Raw genomic sequence first — 17,634 nt, 5'->3', positions numbered from 1 at the left:
TCTCTCTCTTGGATCACTAATTTCTCCAAAAGAAGCCAATACCATCATTTCCCCATCTCCCTGCCCCAACATCAGATCACTCAGGGCCAAATAACCTCCAATTCACCTGGGATCTCTCTCTTCTAAACTGCCATCACTGACTGAAAACTTCCCGTGTGCGGGAGTAAAACAGGCTGGCTGGTGGCTAGGGGGGCCTCCCAGCTTAATTGCAGAACAAGACCAGGCAGTGTGTTCTAAGTGCCAAGTGACCTGTACAGGACAGGAAACTGAAGCCTCAGGGAGGGCAGTTGGAAACACCACTCACTATCCAGAAGCCATCTGAATCATGGCACAAGAAAGGCTCGGTTCTGGCCAGGTGATAGTACCAAGACAGAGAATCTTTTACAACCGAGAAAAGCAAGGTCCTCATGCAGGACCAGGAAGATGTCCCACTGCCTAGGGCACAGGGCTCGTGCAGGGGCACAGAGGCAGATGAGGTCAGACAGGAGCGGTCAGCCAGAGGGCTGCCACGCACTGGGAGGATGCCTCAGGCAGAGGGGAGCCCCTGCAGGCCCCAAGCAAGGCCGGTAGTCTGCTTCATCTTAATAGTGCACACACACATCTCTCACACTCCCTGTCTTGAAGGGGTAGAGAATTACAACTGTATAATTCTATTTGCATCGGTCTTGAGCTCAGAGCCATTTTAAATTAGTTTATTAATACTTCCAATATAATGCCAAAATGGCATTTTTCTCCAAATTTCCTCTAAAGCCAATAGTGACTAAGAACCTTTTAAAGTCTTCGCTAAAATTATATTTAATTGTTTCCTCCAACATCAAGAAATATCTTATTATTAAAAGGTTACAGATCGAGTGTGAAATACAAGGTGAGAGAAGGAAGACTGCACCATAGTCAACCTGTTAGATCAAACTGCGGGCACCATGGGGGGTAAACACTGAGTGCCAGCTATGAGCCAGGACTGTGCTAAGACTATAAATAAATGAATAAAAATGGTCCTTCCCTCAGGATTTACAACCCAATGAATTTCACAAAGTAGGTACCAAAGCTAATTCAGCAAATTAATAAAATAAGACCTATTCATATTAAATTCCTACCCTAAAGCCATCTGCTATCAACCTGTGTTCAGCACTTTTTCTGCCCTAGAGTCTACATGATTTTCTGGAAGCGTATCATATTAAGAGCACAAATATCTAATCTCTAATCTCTGATGTCAACTAAGAATTTAATTTTAACTATATTTCTCTTCTACATGAGTCAATTAAATATTGCTCCCTGTGAGCAAACCAGAGCCCTCCATGGACCACACCCACCATGAGAAAAGGTGTGTTGTACTATAAAATGATAACATTTCAGACTTTGTTCCATGAACAACTCCAAGAAACCACCTCAAGCAATTATGGTCACAGAAATGTCAAAGCAAGACAAGCTGGTTGGACACAAATTAGGAGCTAAAAGAACCAACACGTAAAACTGGGAAATGTTTAGCATTATAATAATAAATGTACACTGAATCTACACTGATTGTAACCTGCTCTATGGTGCTAGCTCTCATAAAATGAATGAAGGGAAGTGTATATGTGGAATTAACTAAAGCAGAGAAATGTGTACTCAATTAAGTGAAAGGACAGACATATAATTTTTTTAATCCTCAATCAAGGACATGCTTATTGATTTTAGAGAGAAGAAAAGAGAGAAACTTCAATTGGCTGCCTTTTCACACATGCCCCAACCCAGGACCAAACCCACAACCTAGGCATGTCCCCTGACTGGGAATCGAACCTGCGACCTTTCAGTTTATGGGATGCTCCCACCAACTAAGCCCCACTGGCCAGGATATGGACAGACTTATTTCTAAAGCGCAGAATCAAATGCATAGCTAATGCTTATTTTTATGTTACTAATATAATTATACCTTACTTATAGACAGGACAACCATTGTGAGATGATCCCAATTGTTAGGTTTTTAAACCTTGGCTAAGCCTTCACTTTGAGCCAGAACCACTCTTCAAATAACCAATGATAACCAGTGAGAGTCCCCAGATTTTAGTAACAACTCAAGCCCCAACCATCCCCACCCAAAATCTGTTATAATAATCTCCTAATTGATCTGCTAACTACTCTGACCCTTCTCCACCTGGTTCTCCCACAAAGCAGCCACAACCATCATGGCTCTTTATTTAAAACTCCACCATTTCCAAACTCTTATTTAATACAGGATGCAAAGAACTGCCAGTCTGGTCCCTGCCTACTTCTCGAAACTTGTTCTCCTCCAGCTGAGTTCTATGATCTAGCCACACGAGGAAAAGACTGCTAATTATAACCCAGAATCTGCTTTCTGCCTCAGTATTTAAATCCTGATTTTTAGCTGAATATGTGACATGGAATAAGGATCTTTCCCAGCCTCCCTTGTAGCTATATGACTGGATTTAGGCCAGTGGGATATAAGCCATGCCCTTCAGAGAGGAGGCATGCATGGCCTTTTCCTTCCCTCTTCCCTTTCCAGTTCGCTGGAATGTGGGAAGGATCAGTTGAAGGAGTCACTTGGATCACTAGGTAGAAAGTGCCTATGGAGGAGGACAGCACAAGATGGACAGAGCCAGGTCCCTGACATCTGTGAAACTGCCATACCAACCCTGAACTGCTTACCTAGACTTTTACATAAGCTTCTTTATTGTTTAAACCACTGTTGCACTGGATTTTCTGTCCCTTGGAGCAGTTTTGTCTGTCCCTGATATATCACACCATTCTTCCAGTTCTCCATTCTCTGGACTTTGGACCCATGCACGCAATTCCCCCCGCCTGAAACACTGCTAACAGCTTCTGCTCCTGATAGGCTTTTATCCTTCAAATCTGAGCGGAAATGTTACTCTCTCAGGTAGTCTTCCTTGACTCCCTAGATGAGGTTAAATACTCCTGCTGTTTTTTTTTCCTCCCCTTACACTTTCCCTTGGATAATACCAATTGGTGGGTCAATGTAAGTCTCTTTCAGTACTACATACTCTTTAAGAGCAAGTTTCTGCTTTGTCCACTGTCAGCTGAATGTCTGGCACTCAGTCTATGCCAACAAATATTTGCTCAATAAATTAATGAGTAATGTCATGGCTCTCACATGATTTCTGGACCACACCTTGAGTACTTCTTGGCCTTACATTACAGGACTTCTGTAAACTTCACCTGTAGCTCTATTCCCATCAGACACTCACAATGTAAACACTGTTTCTCTACATTCTCTTGTTGGCAGCTCTGAAAAGTGCCAACTCCTTTAACAAATCCACACAGTGTTCTTGCACAGCTTCATTTTCTCATAATATACTTAGGACTAGAGTGGAAGTATTATGGGTATTTTTGGAATTAAAAAAAAATGGAATAGCAAACTTGAGAAAGAAGAACAAAGTTGAAGGTGTCACACTACCTGATGTCAAACTATACAAGGCTACGGGAATCAAAACAGCATGGTACTGGCATAAAAATAGACTCATAGATAAATGGAACTGAATAGAGAGTCCAGAAATAAACAAACGCATGTGTGGTCAGTTAATATATGACAAAGGAGGCAAGAACTTACAATGGGATAAAAATAGTCTATTCAATAAATGGTGTCGGGAAAACTGGAGAGATACATACAAAAAATGAAACTAGACCACCTTCTTACACCATATACAAGGATAAACTCAAAATGGATTAAAGACTTAAATGTAAGGCTCGAAACAGTAAAACTCCTAAAAGAAAACACAGGGAATAAAATCTCTGACATTTCTCTTAGCAATAATTTTTCTAATATATCTCCTTAGACAAGGGAAACAAAAGAAAAAATAAACAAATAAGACTACATCAAACTAAAAAGGTTTTGCACAGCAAAGGGAACCAGCAACAAAATGAAAAGACAACTTACTGAATGGGAGAAGATATTCAGCAATGATACATCCAATAAGGGGTAATATGCAAAACTTATAAAGAGCTCACACAAACACAAAAAATTAAACAATCCAATTAAAATGGGCAGAGGACCTGAATAAACACTTCTCCAAAGAGGGCATACAGATGACCAAAAGACTTATGTAAAAGATGCTCAACATCACTAGCCATCAGAGAAATGCAAATTAAAACCATAATAAAATATCACCTCACACCTGTCAGAATGGCTATCGTCCATAAATCAACAAATGAAAGTGTTGGCGAGGATGTGGAAAAAAGGGAACCCTCACGCACTGTTGGTAGGAATGCAGACTGGTGCAGCCACTATAGAAAACAGAATGGAGGTTTCTCAAAACATTAAAAATGGAACTGCCTTATGACGCAGCAATTGCATTTCTGAGTATATATCTAAAGAAACCCAGAACACTAACTCAAAAGAATATATGTACCCTTACGTTCACTGCAGCATTATTTACAACAGCCAAGATATGGAAGCAACCCAAGTGCCCATGAACAGACTATGGATAAAAAGCTGTGGTACAGATACACAATGGAATATTACTTAGCCATAAAAAAGAATGAAATCTTACCATTTACAACAGCATGGATGGACCTGGAGAGTATTATGCTAAGTGAAGTAAGTCAGACAGAGAAACACAAATACCACACAATTTCACTTATATGTGGAATCTAAAGAACAAAATAAACAAACAAACAAAACTGAAACAGACTTATAGATACAGAGAACAAGCTGACGATTGTCAGCAGGGAGGAGGTTTTGGGGGACTGGGTGAAAAAGGTGAAGGAATTAAGAAGTATAAGTTACAGAATAGTCATGTGGACGTAAAGTATAACATAGGGAATATAGTCAATAACATTGTAATAACTATGTGTGGTGCCAGGTGAGTACCTGAAATATCAGGGAGAACACTTTGCAAAATATATGACTGTCTAATAACTATGCTGTACACCTGAAACTAATACAAAATAGTACTGAATGTAAACTGTAATTGAAAAATTAAAAAATGGAGGCCCTTCACTAATATGACCAACATTTTCAAGAGTTGGTATGCCTTACAGATCTTTTTTAAAGGAAAATACAAGAAACATACAAAATCACATTATCTGAATTCTGGACATCTACAGGAAAAATTCTTAAAATATTTTACAAGCCTCTGGTTATAGAGTATAAATCACTTCTTTATGGCATTACAAGTACTTTACTGTAATGCCATAAAAGTTTACAACATTCTGTATTCACCTTTCACTGACACTGAAGAGTCTACATAGCTTACTCATTTTCAAAACTTAAGCACCTTTTTTTATAACATTGTGGAGTTAAAAAGGATCACAAGAAGGAGGTAGTGGAGATAAGACAAAACCAAGAAATTTGAGTGACAGTCTCAATTTTGCCAATGATTTACTGGGTGACCTTGGATCAGTTCTCTTCTTAACTCTAAAATGAAGTGTTCAGCACAGATAATTCCTTAGATCCCTTTCAAGGAAAATATTTTGTTGCCATATCGACTTGCTGTTAATGATTTAAGAGATGATGTTGGTAATTATACCAAAAACTGTATAATTGCAAGTATTCACAGGAAACCTCGTATTTGCCTCTAAGTTTTAGGGTCTATGGAGGTTTAGTCTAAAATATGGTTCTTCAAAGATCTAAACACAAATGTATATTTGGAAATGCTAGTTTTTGCCTGATGAGAATGGCTTTTAGAATGTGTTTTCCTAGTAGATGTTATTTTCCTCCCACGTTTGTTAGGTGCCCACACACTGAACTCAGAAGGTGCTCCTTCTGAACGCCCCTGGCCAATAAAACAGAATGGTTTTCACTGCCCCTCCCTCGATCACTACACCGCCTCTGCCTTAAAAACTGTTCTGGAGCCTGATAAGAAAGCTCCAGAGAGCAGTTGATCCAGCGTCTGGCAACTGCACAAATTTCTGTACTACAGCAAAATGCAAAGCCATCTGGTCTTGTTCAGTTCTTCAGCGCAAGGACGGCCTAAGTCTAGGCTTTCCACATTTCTAATAAAGGTTAAAAAAATTTGTAGCCGTCTGCAGTCATGAACAGGCTGGAATGCACCCCATGTAAGTCCCGGCACCCCCCTGCTTCCATTTTCAGAACCTGCGGGTTCCTATCTGGTCACCCCAAAGCCACCGCCCACCTCTTCACGCCCTTGGGGGCGACTGCCCTGCCCCCGCCCCGCAGTCGCGAGCCAGCCCTAACCTCTTCGAACTGCTCGCCCGAGCAGCCGGCGCCGCGAGCCTCCAGCAGTTCCCGGAACTGCTCCAGGGTGACGGACTCTTCGCCGCGGCCCAGCCGCTCTTCCAGCCAGCGTAACAGCGCGCCGTGGTGCCTGGACACCAGAGACTCGCAGGGCGGCGAGGGCCGCAGCGCAGCCGCCGCCTCTCGCAGCCGGGCCGGCTCCAGCAGCGCTGGGGCCGGCGGCAGCGCCGGTGCGGCAGGGCCCGGGCCGGGGGTCATGCCGGAGTCCGCGGCCCAGTCCTGGTGCGGGCCCCAGCTCTCGCCCCCGGGGGCTGCCGCTTCGTCTTCGCTGCTGTGACTCGGAGCGTTCCCCATGGGGTCTCCGTCTCGGGCGCCCCGGCTCTGCCGCCGCCGCCGCCTCCCCGCCTCGACCTGTCAACCTCAGACAGTACCCGGCGGGCGGGGACGGGGAGGGGACCACGGCGGCGGCAGCGGCTTCCGGCTTCCTCGCCGTCAAGCGAAGACTTCTGTCGCAAAGGCGCCGTCAAGCGGACTCTATCCGCTGTCGCGAGACAGGGGAGGACAGCCTCAGCAAAGGGTGGGGAACTCCGAGTTACGAAGGGGCGCAGCTGTCATGCTGTCTGCGTCATCCCGTGGACTCCTTTGCCACCATCTTTGTTCGGGGCGGAGAACCTGCAAGCCAAGAAGACCTTTTGCTGCTCACTTCCTGGGTATCCTTCCACGTTCCCTACCTGTGCTGAAAAACTACGAGAAAGAGTCGGAGCCGGAGAGTGAGCTTTACCCGGACTTGATCCTTTTAGTCTTTTCGGTGACAGGCGGACAAGAGAGCGTGTAGCGCCGGTGACGTCGCGGCCAGCATCTCCGCCATCTTAGTTGTGGGCGCAGAGGCAGAAAACTCGGAAGAGCGGAAGGTGTGCAGCAGCCTAAATGCTGGGGCTCGGCGGGCGCGGGTTCCTACTGGGCCTGGCCACCGCTGCGGCAGCGGTGGTGGCAGCGCGGCTGATGGGCTGGTGGAGCTCCCGCGCTGGCTTTCGCCTTTTCATACCCGAGGAGCTGGCCCGCTACCGCGGCGGCCCTGGGGCCCCCGGCCTCTACTTGGCATTGCTGGGTCGCGTCTACGATGTGTCCGCTGGTCGGAGGCATTACGAGCCTGGGGCTCACTATAGCGGTTTCGCAGGTATTAACGAGGCGGCTCGCTCCCTTCATTGCTCCGACGCGGGCATTTATTCATCTGCTTTTTTTCTCATACTCATCAGACCAGCATGGGGGCCGGGCGCAGCTGCACGATCCTTCTAGTCTCTGACTGGGCGTTACTATAGCCAGGAGTGACCGGTCTCTGTTCTCCCTGTCGTTTCCGTGGACAAACGCGTCTCCTGCCTCTTGTTAGTTACCCATCACCCACCGGCGGAAGCCCCCGGAGAGATACCTGCTTTGTGCCACACTGCGTGGCCCTCGGGGCACACAGATGAATGAGATCTGGCCTCTGCCTTCAAGAGATGATTCCAGACATCTCTTCCTTATGTCCGCATCCAAGTTTCTCCCCACCCAACTTTCCCCTAGAAATAGTACATGTGGTTTGAGTAGTTCTTGCTTTCAGTACAGATGCACTTGTCTGCCTTTCTTTAAAAAGATTAGGAGGTTAGAGCGTGAGGAAGGAGTCTGGTCACCTTTACAGTCCTTCAGTATGTTAGGCCTTGAAGAACACTTGCCAAATTCAGTTTATTCTGCTGACTCTGTTTCACAGTTGAGGGGATTAAAGGATGTAATTTGCCTAAAGCCCTCAGAACTAATTACTAACAGGACTTGCCCTAAGACCACCAGCTTATTACCTTTAGAGATGTTTGCTTAGCATTCCAGAGGAATGACCATTCCCAGATTAAAAGAAAAAATGCAGAGGAAGTTAAGGCCAGTGACTAGGCTGATATTAAATAAGCATTTTCCACTCGTCATTTATTATCTTAGGGAAATTGGGAAGCTGCCTCTAGTACTTCAATACAAGTCACCACCCTGTCTTGAGGGAGAACTTTGGAAACAGAAGCATAGACAGAAAAGGGATTATGTAAGTTCAGTTGGTGTTGTCAAGCTTCTCAAACAATTTACCAGGTTAGGACTTTTCAAGGGCTACACCCTGAGGTAGAAGTGGAGTTGGGACTGGAATTAAGGGTTTCATTTTACCTGCCAGGAGAGGGCAATTTTTGTACACTCTCCGGCCCCATCTGGTGCAGCTGTCATGGCCATATCCACAGTGTAAGCATAAAACCCTCCATTTCTGGGGTGATACTTCTTGCGCAATGTGCTCTACTGTCTGCTGAGTTCCTCTGTGCCCGTTATTCATTCAACACCCATTTATTGGCCCCTACCATGTAGCCTGCCTTGTGCCAGGTGCTGAGAAATCAAAGATTATCGCATGCTCCCCACCACCCACACAGTCTAGTAGAGAAGCAGCTTTATTAAGTTCACTTATTTATTTGTTCAGTCAATATTTTTATTAAGATGTAATTCACATAATAGAAAGTTGTGCAGACATTTTTATCACCCCCCTCGAAAGAAACCCTGTGTCTATTAGCAGTCACTCCCCATTCCCTTCTATCCCCCAATCCCTGACAACCACTATCTACTTTCTGTCTTTAAAGAATTGCCTATTCTGGGCTTTCCATTTAAATGGAGTCATATATGTGGCCTTTTGTGACTGGTTTATTTCACTTAACATGTATTCAAGGTTCTTCCATTATGTATCAGCACACCATTCCATTTTATGGCCAAATAATATTCCATTGCACAGATATACCACTTTAGTTTATTCATCATTTGGAATTTGGGTTGTTTGCACTTTTGCCTATTATGAATCATGCTGCAAGTTTTTGTGTGGGCATGTTTTCAGTTTTCTTGGGTATTTACCTAGTATTTACATAGAATTGCCAGGTAACTGTGTTTTAACTTTTTGAGAAACTTCCAAATTGTTTTCTAAAGTGGCTGCACTCTTGTGCATTCTCACCATTGATGCATTAGAATTTCAATTTCTCCATCACCAAAGTTATTAGCTCCTTTTTGTCTTTTTGATTATAGTCATTTTAGTGGGTTTAAAATGGTATCTCATTGTGGTTTTGATTATTTGCACTTCCCTAATAACTAATGATGTTCAGATCTTTTCATGTGCTTATTGAACATTTGTATATTCTCCTTGGATAAATGTCTATTAAAATTCTTTGTCCATTTTTTAATTGGGTTGTCTTTTCATTGCTGAGTTTTTAGAACTCTTTATATATTGTGGATACCGATATAGGATTTGCAAATATTTTCTCCCATTCTGTAGGTTGTTTTTCACTTTCTTGATAGTATCCTTTAAAGCACAAAATTTTTCATTTTGATGAAGTTCAATTAATTTTTTTTCTTTGGTTGGTTGTGCTTTTGGTATCCTAAGAAACTATTGCCTAATCCAAGGTCACAAGGACTTACACCTGTTTTTCTTCTAAGAGTTCTATAGTTTTAGTTCATACATTCAGGTCATTGGTCTATTTTGAGTTAATTTTATATATGGTATGAGGAAGGCTATAATTTCATTCTTTTGTATGTGGCTATTCAGTTGTTCAAACACCATTTGTTGAAAAGACTGTTCTTTCCTTCTTTGAATTGTTTTGACACTTTCTGAAAGTCAGTTGAATTTCATTCAGTCAATACTTGCTGAGAGTTTACTAAAGCATAAGCACTGCCAGACACTGAGTAATCAATACTAAAGGAGTTTGGTGTTTCTCTTATGATACTTTTAGGCTAGTAGAAAAGACACACATTAAATACGCATCACAGAAACAATGATTTTTTTTTTTTTTTTTTTTTGATGAGTGTTAAAAGGAAAACATATTGCTGTTACCAGCAGCCAGGGAGCACAGAGGCAAAGCATTGGTGGCAGCTGGAGCAGGGTCCTGAATGGCATGTTATGGAATTTTGACATTGTCATAGGGCAAAAAAGGAAGCCACTGAGAATTATTAAACAAGAGAATGACACAATCAATTTGTGTTTAAAATAATCAGTCTAAGTGTTGTATGGAAAATAGATTAGTGGGGAAAGAGTGGATGTAAAAAGAACTAGGGATTTATTGTAGTGTTTATTGTAGTAGTTCAGATGAAAAACGATGACAGCCTGGGCTTGCTAAGTGGTAGATGAGAAAGGTAGACTGATACAAGAACTATTTAGGAAGAAATTGTGGGACTTAGGGACTGATTGGATGTGAGGAATGAAGGAGATGTGAAGAATTGAGTCTCTGGATTGAGCAACTGGTGTGTATTTACTGAGATAGGGAATACTAGACTAGATGCATGTTTCCTGGGGCGCTGATGACCATTAGTTCAGTGTGGACATTCTGAACTTGTGATGTCTGAGAGACATGTAAATGATGCTGAGTAGACAATTGGATATGCAGGTCTGAAGCTCAAGAAAAGTCTTAGTAAGGATACAAATTTGGCAATCTTTGGTATAGAGGTGGTATTTGAAACCATGGAAATGGATGAGATTGTTAAGTGGAGTGTGTGGATGGAGCAGAGGAGTTGGGCAATAATTGAACTCTGAGGCTGGTAGAAAACGAGCGAGAGGGAGTAGAGGAAAACCAGGAGTGCAGTGTTGTGGAAGCCAAAGGACATGGTCCGCTGTATTAAATGTTGCTGAAAGTAAATGAAAGAATGTGATAAATGCCAAAATGTGTGCCCAGGATCCACCAGCATCCATGACAGAGGAGGTGGGACTATTTTAGCTTGGGGTGGAGAATGGGGCTTACCGCTGTTGCTCAGAAAATAAGCCTTGGGTTGGTACAGCGTTGGTGATTTATAAGGTGACCTACTGGAAACATCTCCCCTGCAGGCCGAGACGCATCCAGAGCGTTTGTAACTGGGGATTACTCTGAAGCAGGCCTCGTGGATGACGTGTCTGACTTGTCATTTTCTGAGATGTTGGTGCTTCAAAATTGGCTATCATTCTATGAGAAGAATTATGAATTTGTTGGTAGGTATTCCACTAGTCATTTCCAAAGATTCCATTTAGTTTTCTTGGAAGTTTTTAAGGGACTAAAATTCTTTGGGGCTTTGGACTCAAGGTTAAAATCTGAAAAATACCCATGGATTTTTCACCTTAAACTCTGGCTGTCAGTGTGGCAGTGAGTCCCAGAAGGAAATGGCTGGGGCACCTGTTTCCCTCACTCTTAATCTTGGGAGAAGATTGCCTGCCCGTCTGCTCTGGCCTCTCTCGCCCCAGAGCTAGTGGCTGCCTGCACCACCCTGAAACACCAGCTCCAGGCAGCTTCCCTGTCTCCTGTGTTCCAGGCATCCGGCTTCAGCACATAGTCAGGAAGGCTTGAAGCCTAAGTTTGGGTGCAGTCTTGACAAATATCCTTTTCATTCTGTCCTCTGAGGAGACAAACATTAGCTGTGTTCATCCTGATGAATGGGGTCCCAGGTGCAGTTGTTAACGCCACTTGTGTAGGGCACTGCACTTGCTACTTACTGGTGAGACGTGGGCGAACTCACCTTTTAAATGGGGAGACACTTAACAGTGTCCCAAAGAAATGTCAGTCACAGAAACTGGGATGGTGGGAGCCCTTTTGTCCATCTCCTGCCGGCCCAACCCCCCGCCCTGGAGCCGCTCTCAGACACGGCTGACCTCCCAAGGAGCACCAGCGTCCTTTCCCCTTTGGAACAGGCCTATGCCGGAAGAGTTCTTTCTCTGCCCCCAATGTCTCTGAATGACTGCTTCTGTCACTGCTACGTTTCTGAGAAGCTTGCCATTTTTGCTAATGCCTCTGCTCCTGCCACGTCCAACTGGCCACACCTGTTTCCATAACGCCTGAAGCTGTTTTTGTTCGGCTGCCTCCTCCCCGCCCGCCACTGTTGGCCTGTAGCACCCCCTGCCTTGTTTTCACCCAGCCTGCCCCCGTTCACTCCTGGGACCACATTCGTGCCTGCCATTGAAGGCTTGTTCTCCCTGTTTCCCATGAGGTTGGCAAACCAAGGCTGAAGCATTTCTGGGTTAATAAGGAAAAGAAACCCCAACACAAAAGAGTAAGAACGGAGTCCTTTGGGCAAAGGGTGCCAGACCAAACGTGTCATACTGGTATTTGGGGAACCAGCTGATGTGCTTGGTGAGACCAGTGAGCTAGTCTTGTTTGAACGGGGTTCATGTGTCCACGTGGGGGAAGGTTGGGGGGCATGTTGTTGGAAATGCTTCAGGAGGATTTTAGTTACAGTCGGGATATACCTGACTCTCTGCTATGGATAAGCTATGGTTCTGGTCCTCGTGGGGCCCAGGGAGGAGCTGAGCGCAGTTCCTGCCCTCTGCTAGCTCATTCTAAAGGAGGGGGGTTGTGTCGGGCTCTTTCATGGGACCAGAAACCCTCAGGACACATCAGAGGATGAAGGTGTCTTATCTGGGTGCACACTGAAGTGAAGACAACCAGAAAACTGTCTTGGCAGCCACATGGCCAGGCCCGAGGGGAAAATGAGGTGATGTCTTGTGTTCTGGGTATAGCTCTGGCTTGGAGACCCAGCCAGTGGTGCCCACCCCTCTCATGACACGGCTGCTGCAGCTCCGTCTCTGTCGCCTCTACTACTGCTGCCCTCTCTTTGGGTCTCATGTCTAACAGCCACCAAAACAGCCTTGTCACCATACAGAGACCCTCGAGGAGAAAGTCCTGTGCCAGGCCGACTTAGACTACAAGCCCAGGGCTGGGCCCAGACCCCTTCATTTATTCTCACAGGCACTTAAAACAAACGCTCTGCGCTAAGCTGTTTGGGGAGCTGGGGCCTCATGGTAGGGAGAGAGAAAAACAAGTAAACAGATCAGACAAGCCCAGAGAGGGCTGCGAATAAAGTAAAACTGATGAGATGCGTGTTTGGGGGGCGGGGGAGGGCAGTGGCACCTTCGGAGAAGTCGGTCCGGGGTCCGGGTCTCTCGGGGGAGGTGACAGCTAAGCCGAGACCTGGAAGGTGAAAAGGAGCCAGCCAGCCTGCGGCCTGGAGAAGAGTGTTTCAGCTGAGGGGACGGCACACAGGTGACACGATGTCCGTCTTTTCAGATGGTGCCCCAGGTGCTCTGAGAAGAAAGAGCTGTGGGGAGGCGTGAGTGAAGGGGACACCAGCTGGGGCCCTGGCTGTAATCCACGGTTTGGATTTGGTAGGAGCAGTAGGAAGGGAAGAGACTAGGCAGATTCAGGGTGTTTTTTAAAGGCTGGACTGACAAGACTTGCTAACGGACGAGACGCGAACAAATGGGAGTGTACGTTTGGATGTGCAGCAGGCGGCGTCAGAGACCCGAGGCTCCTAATCCAAGTGAGGAAAGCCAGAAGTGACATAAACACAACTGGAAAAGTCCGGAGAGGGAGCTGACCTTGAGAGGATGGACTGAGTCTCGGGTGCACTGAATGTCGGTGCCACTGGAACCTAAGTCGGTTCTCGGGGGCTGGCGAGGTCGGACAGACGCAGCTGGGGCCGGTATACACTACCCCCTCCTCCCTCCCGGTCAAAGCGTCTAGAAGTGCTTTCAGCTGCTCCTCTTGCCCTGTGACAGGTGCTGCCTGTGAAGGCCACTTACACTCAGGACTGGGAGCCAAAAGTTCCCGCCCCGAAGGAGAACCGAGCCCTTTGCGGCTCTGGCCCGCAGGCTCTCCGACCACTTGCTGGCTGCTGCCATAGCTTAGACCTTTACAAATTCTGACAGGGATTCTAAACTCAATCCAGTTCCACTCAATATGTCTACTGGAAGACTGAGCAAGGAGAGAACGGGGGAGGGAAGAACATGCGCTTGCAGGCAGACCCATGACTAGTTCCACGGACTCCTCCCTTTCTCTTCTGTGAACATGGGAGCAGCGGTTCCTGTCTCACAGCGTTGTTAGGAGGATCAACACACTGTTAGTGAAGTGCTAGTGCTGCACCTGACACTGACTCAATGCTCAATAGTGACTCACTCGCAGTCAGCTAAGACAGAAGAATTCAGTGTTGGAAGAACTGAGCCACAAAAATGCTACACAGTACGCTGTTTGTCAAGCATTGAACACCTGCTGTGTGCCTCAAGCACTGTGGAGCACTGAAAAATGAATTGCACACGGTTCCATGCTCAGGGAACTGATGTCTGGAAGTGGGGCCACTTCCAGTTTCCTCACCAGAAGACTGCAACTACAAAAGGGATACGTCTATGTGGAGTCTTGTCAGATGTTGAGACATCGGGACAGAAGGTGCCACGAGTCCCTCCAATGTGAGTTCTTAAGAGTAAGCACGCTGCAGGCTACCACAGAGCCCTGAAATCCGAAACCCGGGAACTTGAGCTTTACTACAAATGTCCCCAGTGCCTCCCTCCCATTGTTACTGACATCAGCTTTCCTGTTTCCACAGGAAGGGTGATAGGAAGGTTCTACAGAGAGGATGGGCTACCCACCCCAGAACTGACCCAGGTAGAAGCCATGATCACCGAAGGCTTAGAGGCAAACAGACAGGAGCTGGAAGAGAAGCAGAGGTTTCCACCATGCAACGCAGAGTGGAGCTCAGCAAGGGGCAGCCGGTTCTGGTGCTCCCAGAGCAGGTAAGCAGGCCCCCTGCTGAGCTTTCTGCCTCTCCCACCCAGCTTCTAGGTCACCCTGTTATTCAGTGATCTGTAAGTGGATTGTTAACCCAGGGGAACTTTTTCAAAATACAGGTGCTTTGGGATAGTGAGTCTCAACTTTGGCTACATGTTAGAATCGTCTGGGCAATTTAAAAATATCACCAATAATGGGACCACTCCAGGCAACTGGATGAGAATACTAGGGTTGAGATCTCGGCATCTTTTCTGTTTTTGTTTTTTAATGCCGCAGAGAGGCTGCTGAAGAAGCCCTGGCCCGGCAACGCGAAGGCACAATTACTGTGTCCTTGCTTGCTTTGGCCTGTCATCCATCCAGGGGCCTCGGTTTCCTGTGTGTCAGCACAGATCCTGACTGCCCGCGGGAGGCAGGGAGGAGGCCCTGAGGTGCTGTCTTCAAAACCCTGCAGACCTGAGTAACTCCAGGAAGCGCAGGCTAGGTGGAATTGAGGTGAGCCAGATGCATACAGATGCCACAGGGACCGTTCCAGGTTGGTTTGGGGGAGCTGGAGAAAAAGTTCTGCTTTAATCATCAGGCCAGTTTGGATTCAAATACAGTTCAAATCCCTCAAATCTCCTTTAGCTCTGAGAGGGGGAAAAGGAAGGCAGAAACTGGACAAACCCCTCAGCCTTCAGAGCCTCAAAGGAAGAACCCCACTCTCCCTAAGGAGGGGCGGGAAGGGCCGCTCCTTTCAGTGCCGAGCTGTGTAGATCCCCCTCTTCTGCCGGGAGAGGCCATGCCTTTTGCTCTCTGAGGCCGGTTCCCTGTGTGGATGAGAGCAGTCAGAGCACTAGCTTTCTCTAGGCTCAGCCACCGCGTCCATCACATATTTCCTCTGCCTTAATTCAGGGGAGCGGGGGTGAAGGGAGCAGGAAGGAGAGCCCCTTCTCTCCTGGCCACCACTTTTGAAGAGACAGCTTGTCCAGTGTTATCACGTCTCCAGAAAGCGGGGCGCTGTGAGGACCTGGCCTGCCCACATCAGGGAGAGGAGCGAGGATAAAGGTGCTGGGGCACAGGCCTGAATGCGGGGGCTTCCGAGAGAACGGGTCCTCTATGGGAGGGACCCAGAGGCTTGGATGGGTTCCCATGCCTGACTTGGCTCCCTTCGAGAGCCCACCTCGCTCTCCGTGCCCACAGCCCTCATCTCTGTCTTTGTGTGACCCCTTCTTGCTTTCATGACTGACTTGCTTAGGCTCGGCTTTCCCCACAAAGCTCTTCCAAATCGGCTCCAAGGAGTCTGGCCCCATCCCTGTGCCTCAACGCAATTCGTTGTTTTCTACATGTATGTTTCTCTCTTTGGACTGGGAGAAGCGAGTTCTGAAGGCAGGGACTGCATGTGGAGGAAGTTCACTGGCGATGGGGTGGCTGGCTGGGAGGAAGAAGGGGGCATGTCGGTGCGCTTCCCTCACAGCCTTGCTCTTGGATCTGCTCCAGGGGCGTAGGTTTCTAACTGGGAGGCGGAGTTTCTCTGACAGCAGGTGATTCTGGTCCCGGGCTCCGGAACCCATACGGGGCATCAATTCCAAGAATTTCCTTTTCCTTTTGCAAGGCTTGTGAGTCCATGGGAGACTGAACTCAGTACCCTAAGATGAGTCAGGTCCCTCTGCCCAGGACAGAAGGCCGCGCAGGCTGTGTTGGACCAGGTCACACCAGGGACTGCGCCTGCACGAAGGGCAGGAAAGGGCCTCTCAGAGAAGACTGACCATCAGGCCTTGTGTTGTGCTCAGTTGCCCACCCCTGCCCAAGTGCCCAAGACCCTGAGATCAAGACACAGCCCACGCTAGGATGTAGCGGGGAAGGGAGGAGAGAATCAGGGCCCAGTGCTGCTTTGAGAAGCTCACTAGCCAGTGGGACCGGGAGCGGGGAGGCGGGAGGGAGGCGGGAGAGAGCACCGAGGTTCAGGGGCTGAACACGCTGACTGCCACCTCTGGAAGATGCCGAGATGGCAAGTGGGATGACCTCTACTTTTCACTGGGCTTGGCTCACTGCTTCCTCCTCTCCCCTTCCCAGACAGACTCACGAGTCCATGCTTCTAAGAAACCCCACCCCCCTTTCCTTCTCTCTCCAGTGGAGGTGTGAGCAGAGACTGGATTGGCGTCCCCAGGAAGCTGTATAAGCCAGGTGCCAAGGAGCCCCACTGTGTGTGTGTGAGAACAACTGGCCCCCCTAGTGACCAGGCGCCGGACAACCCCGCACACAGGAATCGGGGGGACTTGGACCACCCCAACTTGGAGGAATATACAGGCTGCCCACCCCTGGCCATGACATGCTCATTCCCACTCTAAGCTGGTGCCCTTGACTCATGGGCCCTAGGATGGCTCCTGACATCAAACAAGAGGACCAGGAGGGACTCTGGCCTCTGCAGATGTGACCCATGAGCCCTCGCCATGGGCTCACCATTCTGCTGACTGAGGTGAGAACTTGGCAGCCCGCCTAGTACTGATCAGCCTGTATTCGCCACTATTCTTCTAGATCTACTTGCCATCCTCCTTCAGAGCCCTCAGCTATGAATGGGCACAAATACGGCCAACTCAGAACTAACTGGACAGACAAGCAAAGCATTCTGAGCTCCAAGAGCTTCCTTCCCACAGACACCTGGTGCCCGGTGAGTGGCACTGGCAAAAAGGGACTACATCATTCCCTTTCAGCTCAGAAACAAGACAATACATCCAAAAAAGACACCCTCACTCCCTCCCCCAAAAAAACCCCAGCATCAACATAACTCTTCCAGGTTGTGCACTGGCTAAACTTGTTACCCCTGACTTTTATAACCTTTCTTATAGGTAAGACTCTTCCCTCAGGCAAATGTGAATTTATAACCAAAAGCTGCACGGAGTTGACATGAGCTGGGCCAGAGCAGTGAGAGGTGACAGTTCTGTGAATTGGGAA

At 47.2% G+C, this 17,634-nt stretch overlaps 2 protein-coding genes across 8 annotated transcripts in view; one reads left to right on the top strand and one right to left on the bottom strand.

Moving 5' to 3' along the window:
• ZZEF1 (zinc finger ZZ-type and EF-hand domain containing 1) overlaps positions 1 to 6,636 on the bottom strand; it is a 104,130-nt gene extending 97,494 nt beyond the window's left edge. For all 4 annotated transcript variants that reach the window (XM_090291455.1, XM_090291457.1, XM_090291456.1 and 1 more), the window contains exon 1: positions 6,152 to 6,636. In XM_090291455.1, the coding sequence (XP_090147581.1) occupies positions 6,152 to 6,505 (354 nt within the window). In that variant the 5' untranslated portion in view covers positions 6,506 to 6,636. The remainder of the gene's footprint in view (positions 1 to 6,151) is intronic.
• Positions 6,637 to 6,659: 23 nt separating this feature from the next.
• Positions 6,660 to 17,275, top strand: CYB5D2 (cytochrome b5 domain containing 2). Of its 4 annotated transcripts, none has more exons than XR_016514054.1 (5): positions 6,660 to 7,328; positions 11,004 to 11,144; positions 14,522 to 14,708; positions 14,980 to 15,195; positions 16,814 to 16,874. XR_016514054.1 is itself a non-coding variant. In XM_090291459.1 (4 exons), the coding sequence occupies exons 1-4, from the start codon at positions 7,079 to 7,081 to the stop codon at positions 17,028 to 17,030; spliced, it is 795 nt and encodes a 264-aa protein (XP_090147585.1). In that variant the 5' UTR covers positions 6,664 to 7,078; the 3' UTR covers positions 17,031 to 17,275. The 4 variants fall into 4 exon arrangements, 2 of the variants coding, with proteins under 2 accessions (XP_090147585.1, XP_090147586.1); XR_016514055.1 differs by having other exon boundaries at positions 6,661 to 7,328; positions 15,064 to 15,195; XM_090291459.1 differs by lacking the exon at positions 14,980 to 15,195 and having other exon boundaries at positions 6,664 to 7,328; positions 16,814 to 17,275.
• The last annotated feature ends 359 nt before the right edge of the window (positions 17,276 to 17,634 follow it).

This window comes from Furipterus horrens, unplaced genomic scaffold (genome assembly GCF_987537825.1).
Source record: "Furipterus horrens unplaced genomic scaffold, mFurHor1.1.pri manual_scaffold_11, whole genome shotgun sequence".
NCBI lineage: Eukaryota > Metazoa > Chordata > Mammalia > Chiroptera > Furipteridae > Furipterus > Furipterus horrens.
This window is presented reverse-complemented; position numbering and strand designations above follow the sequence as displayed.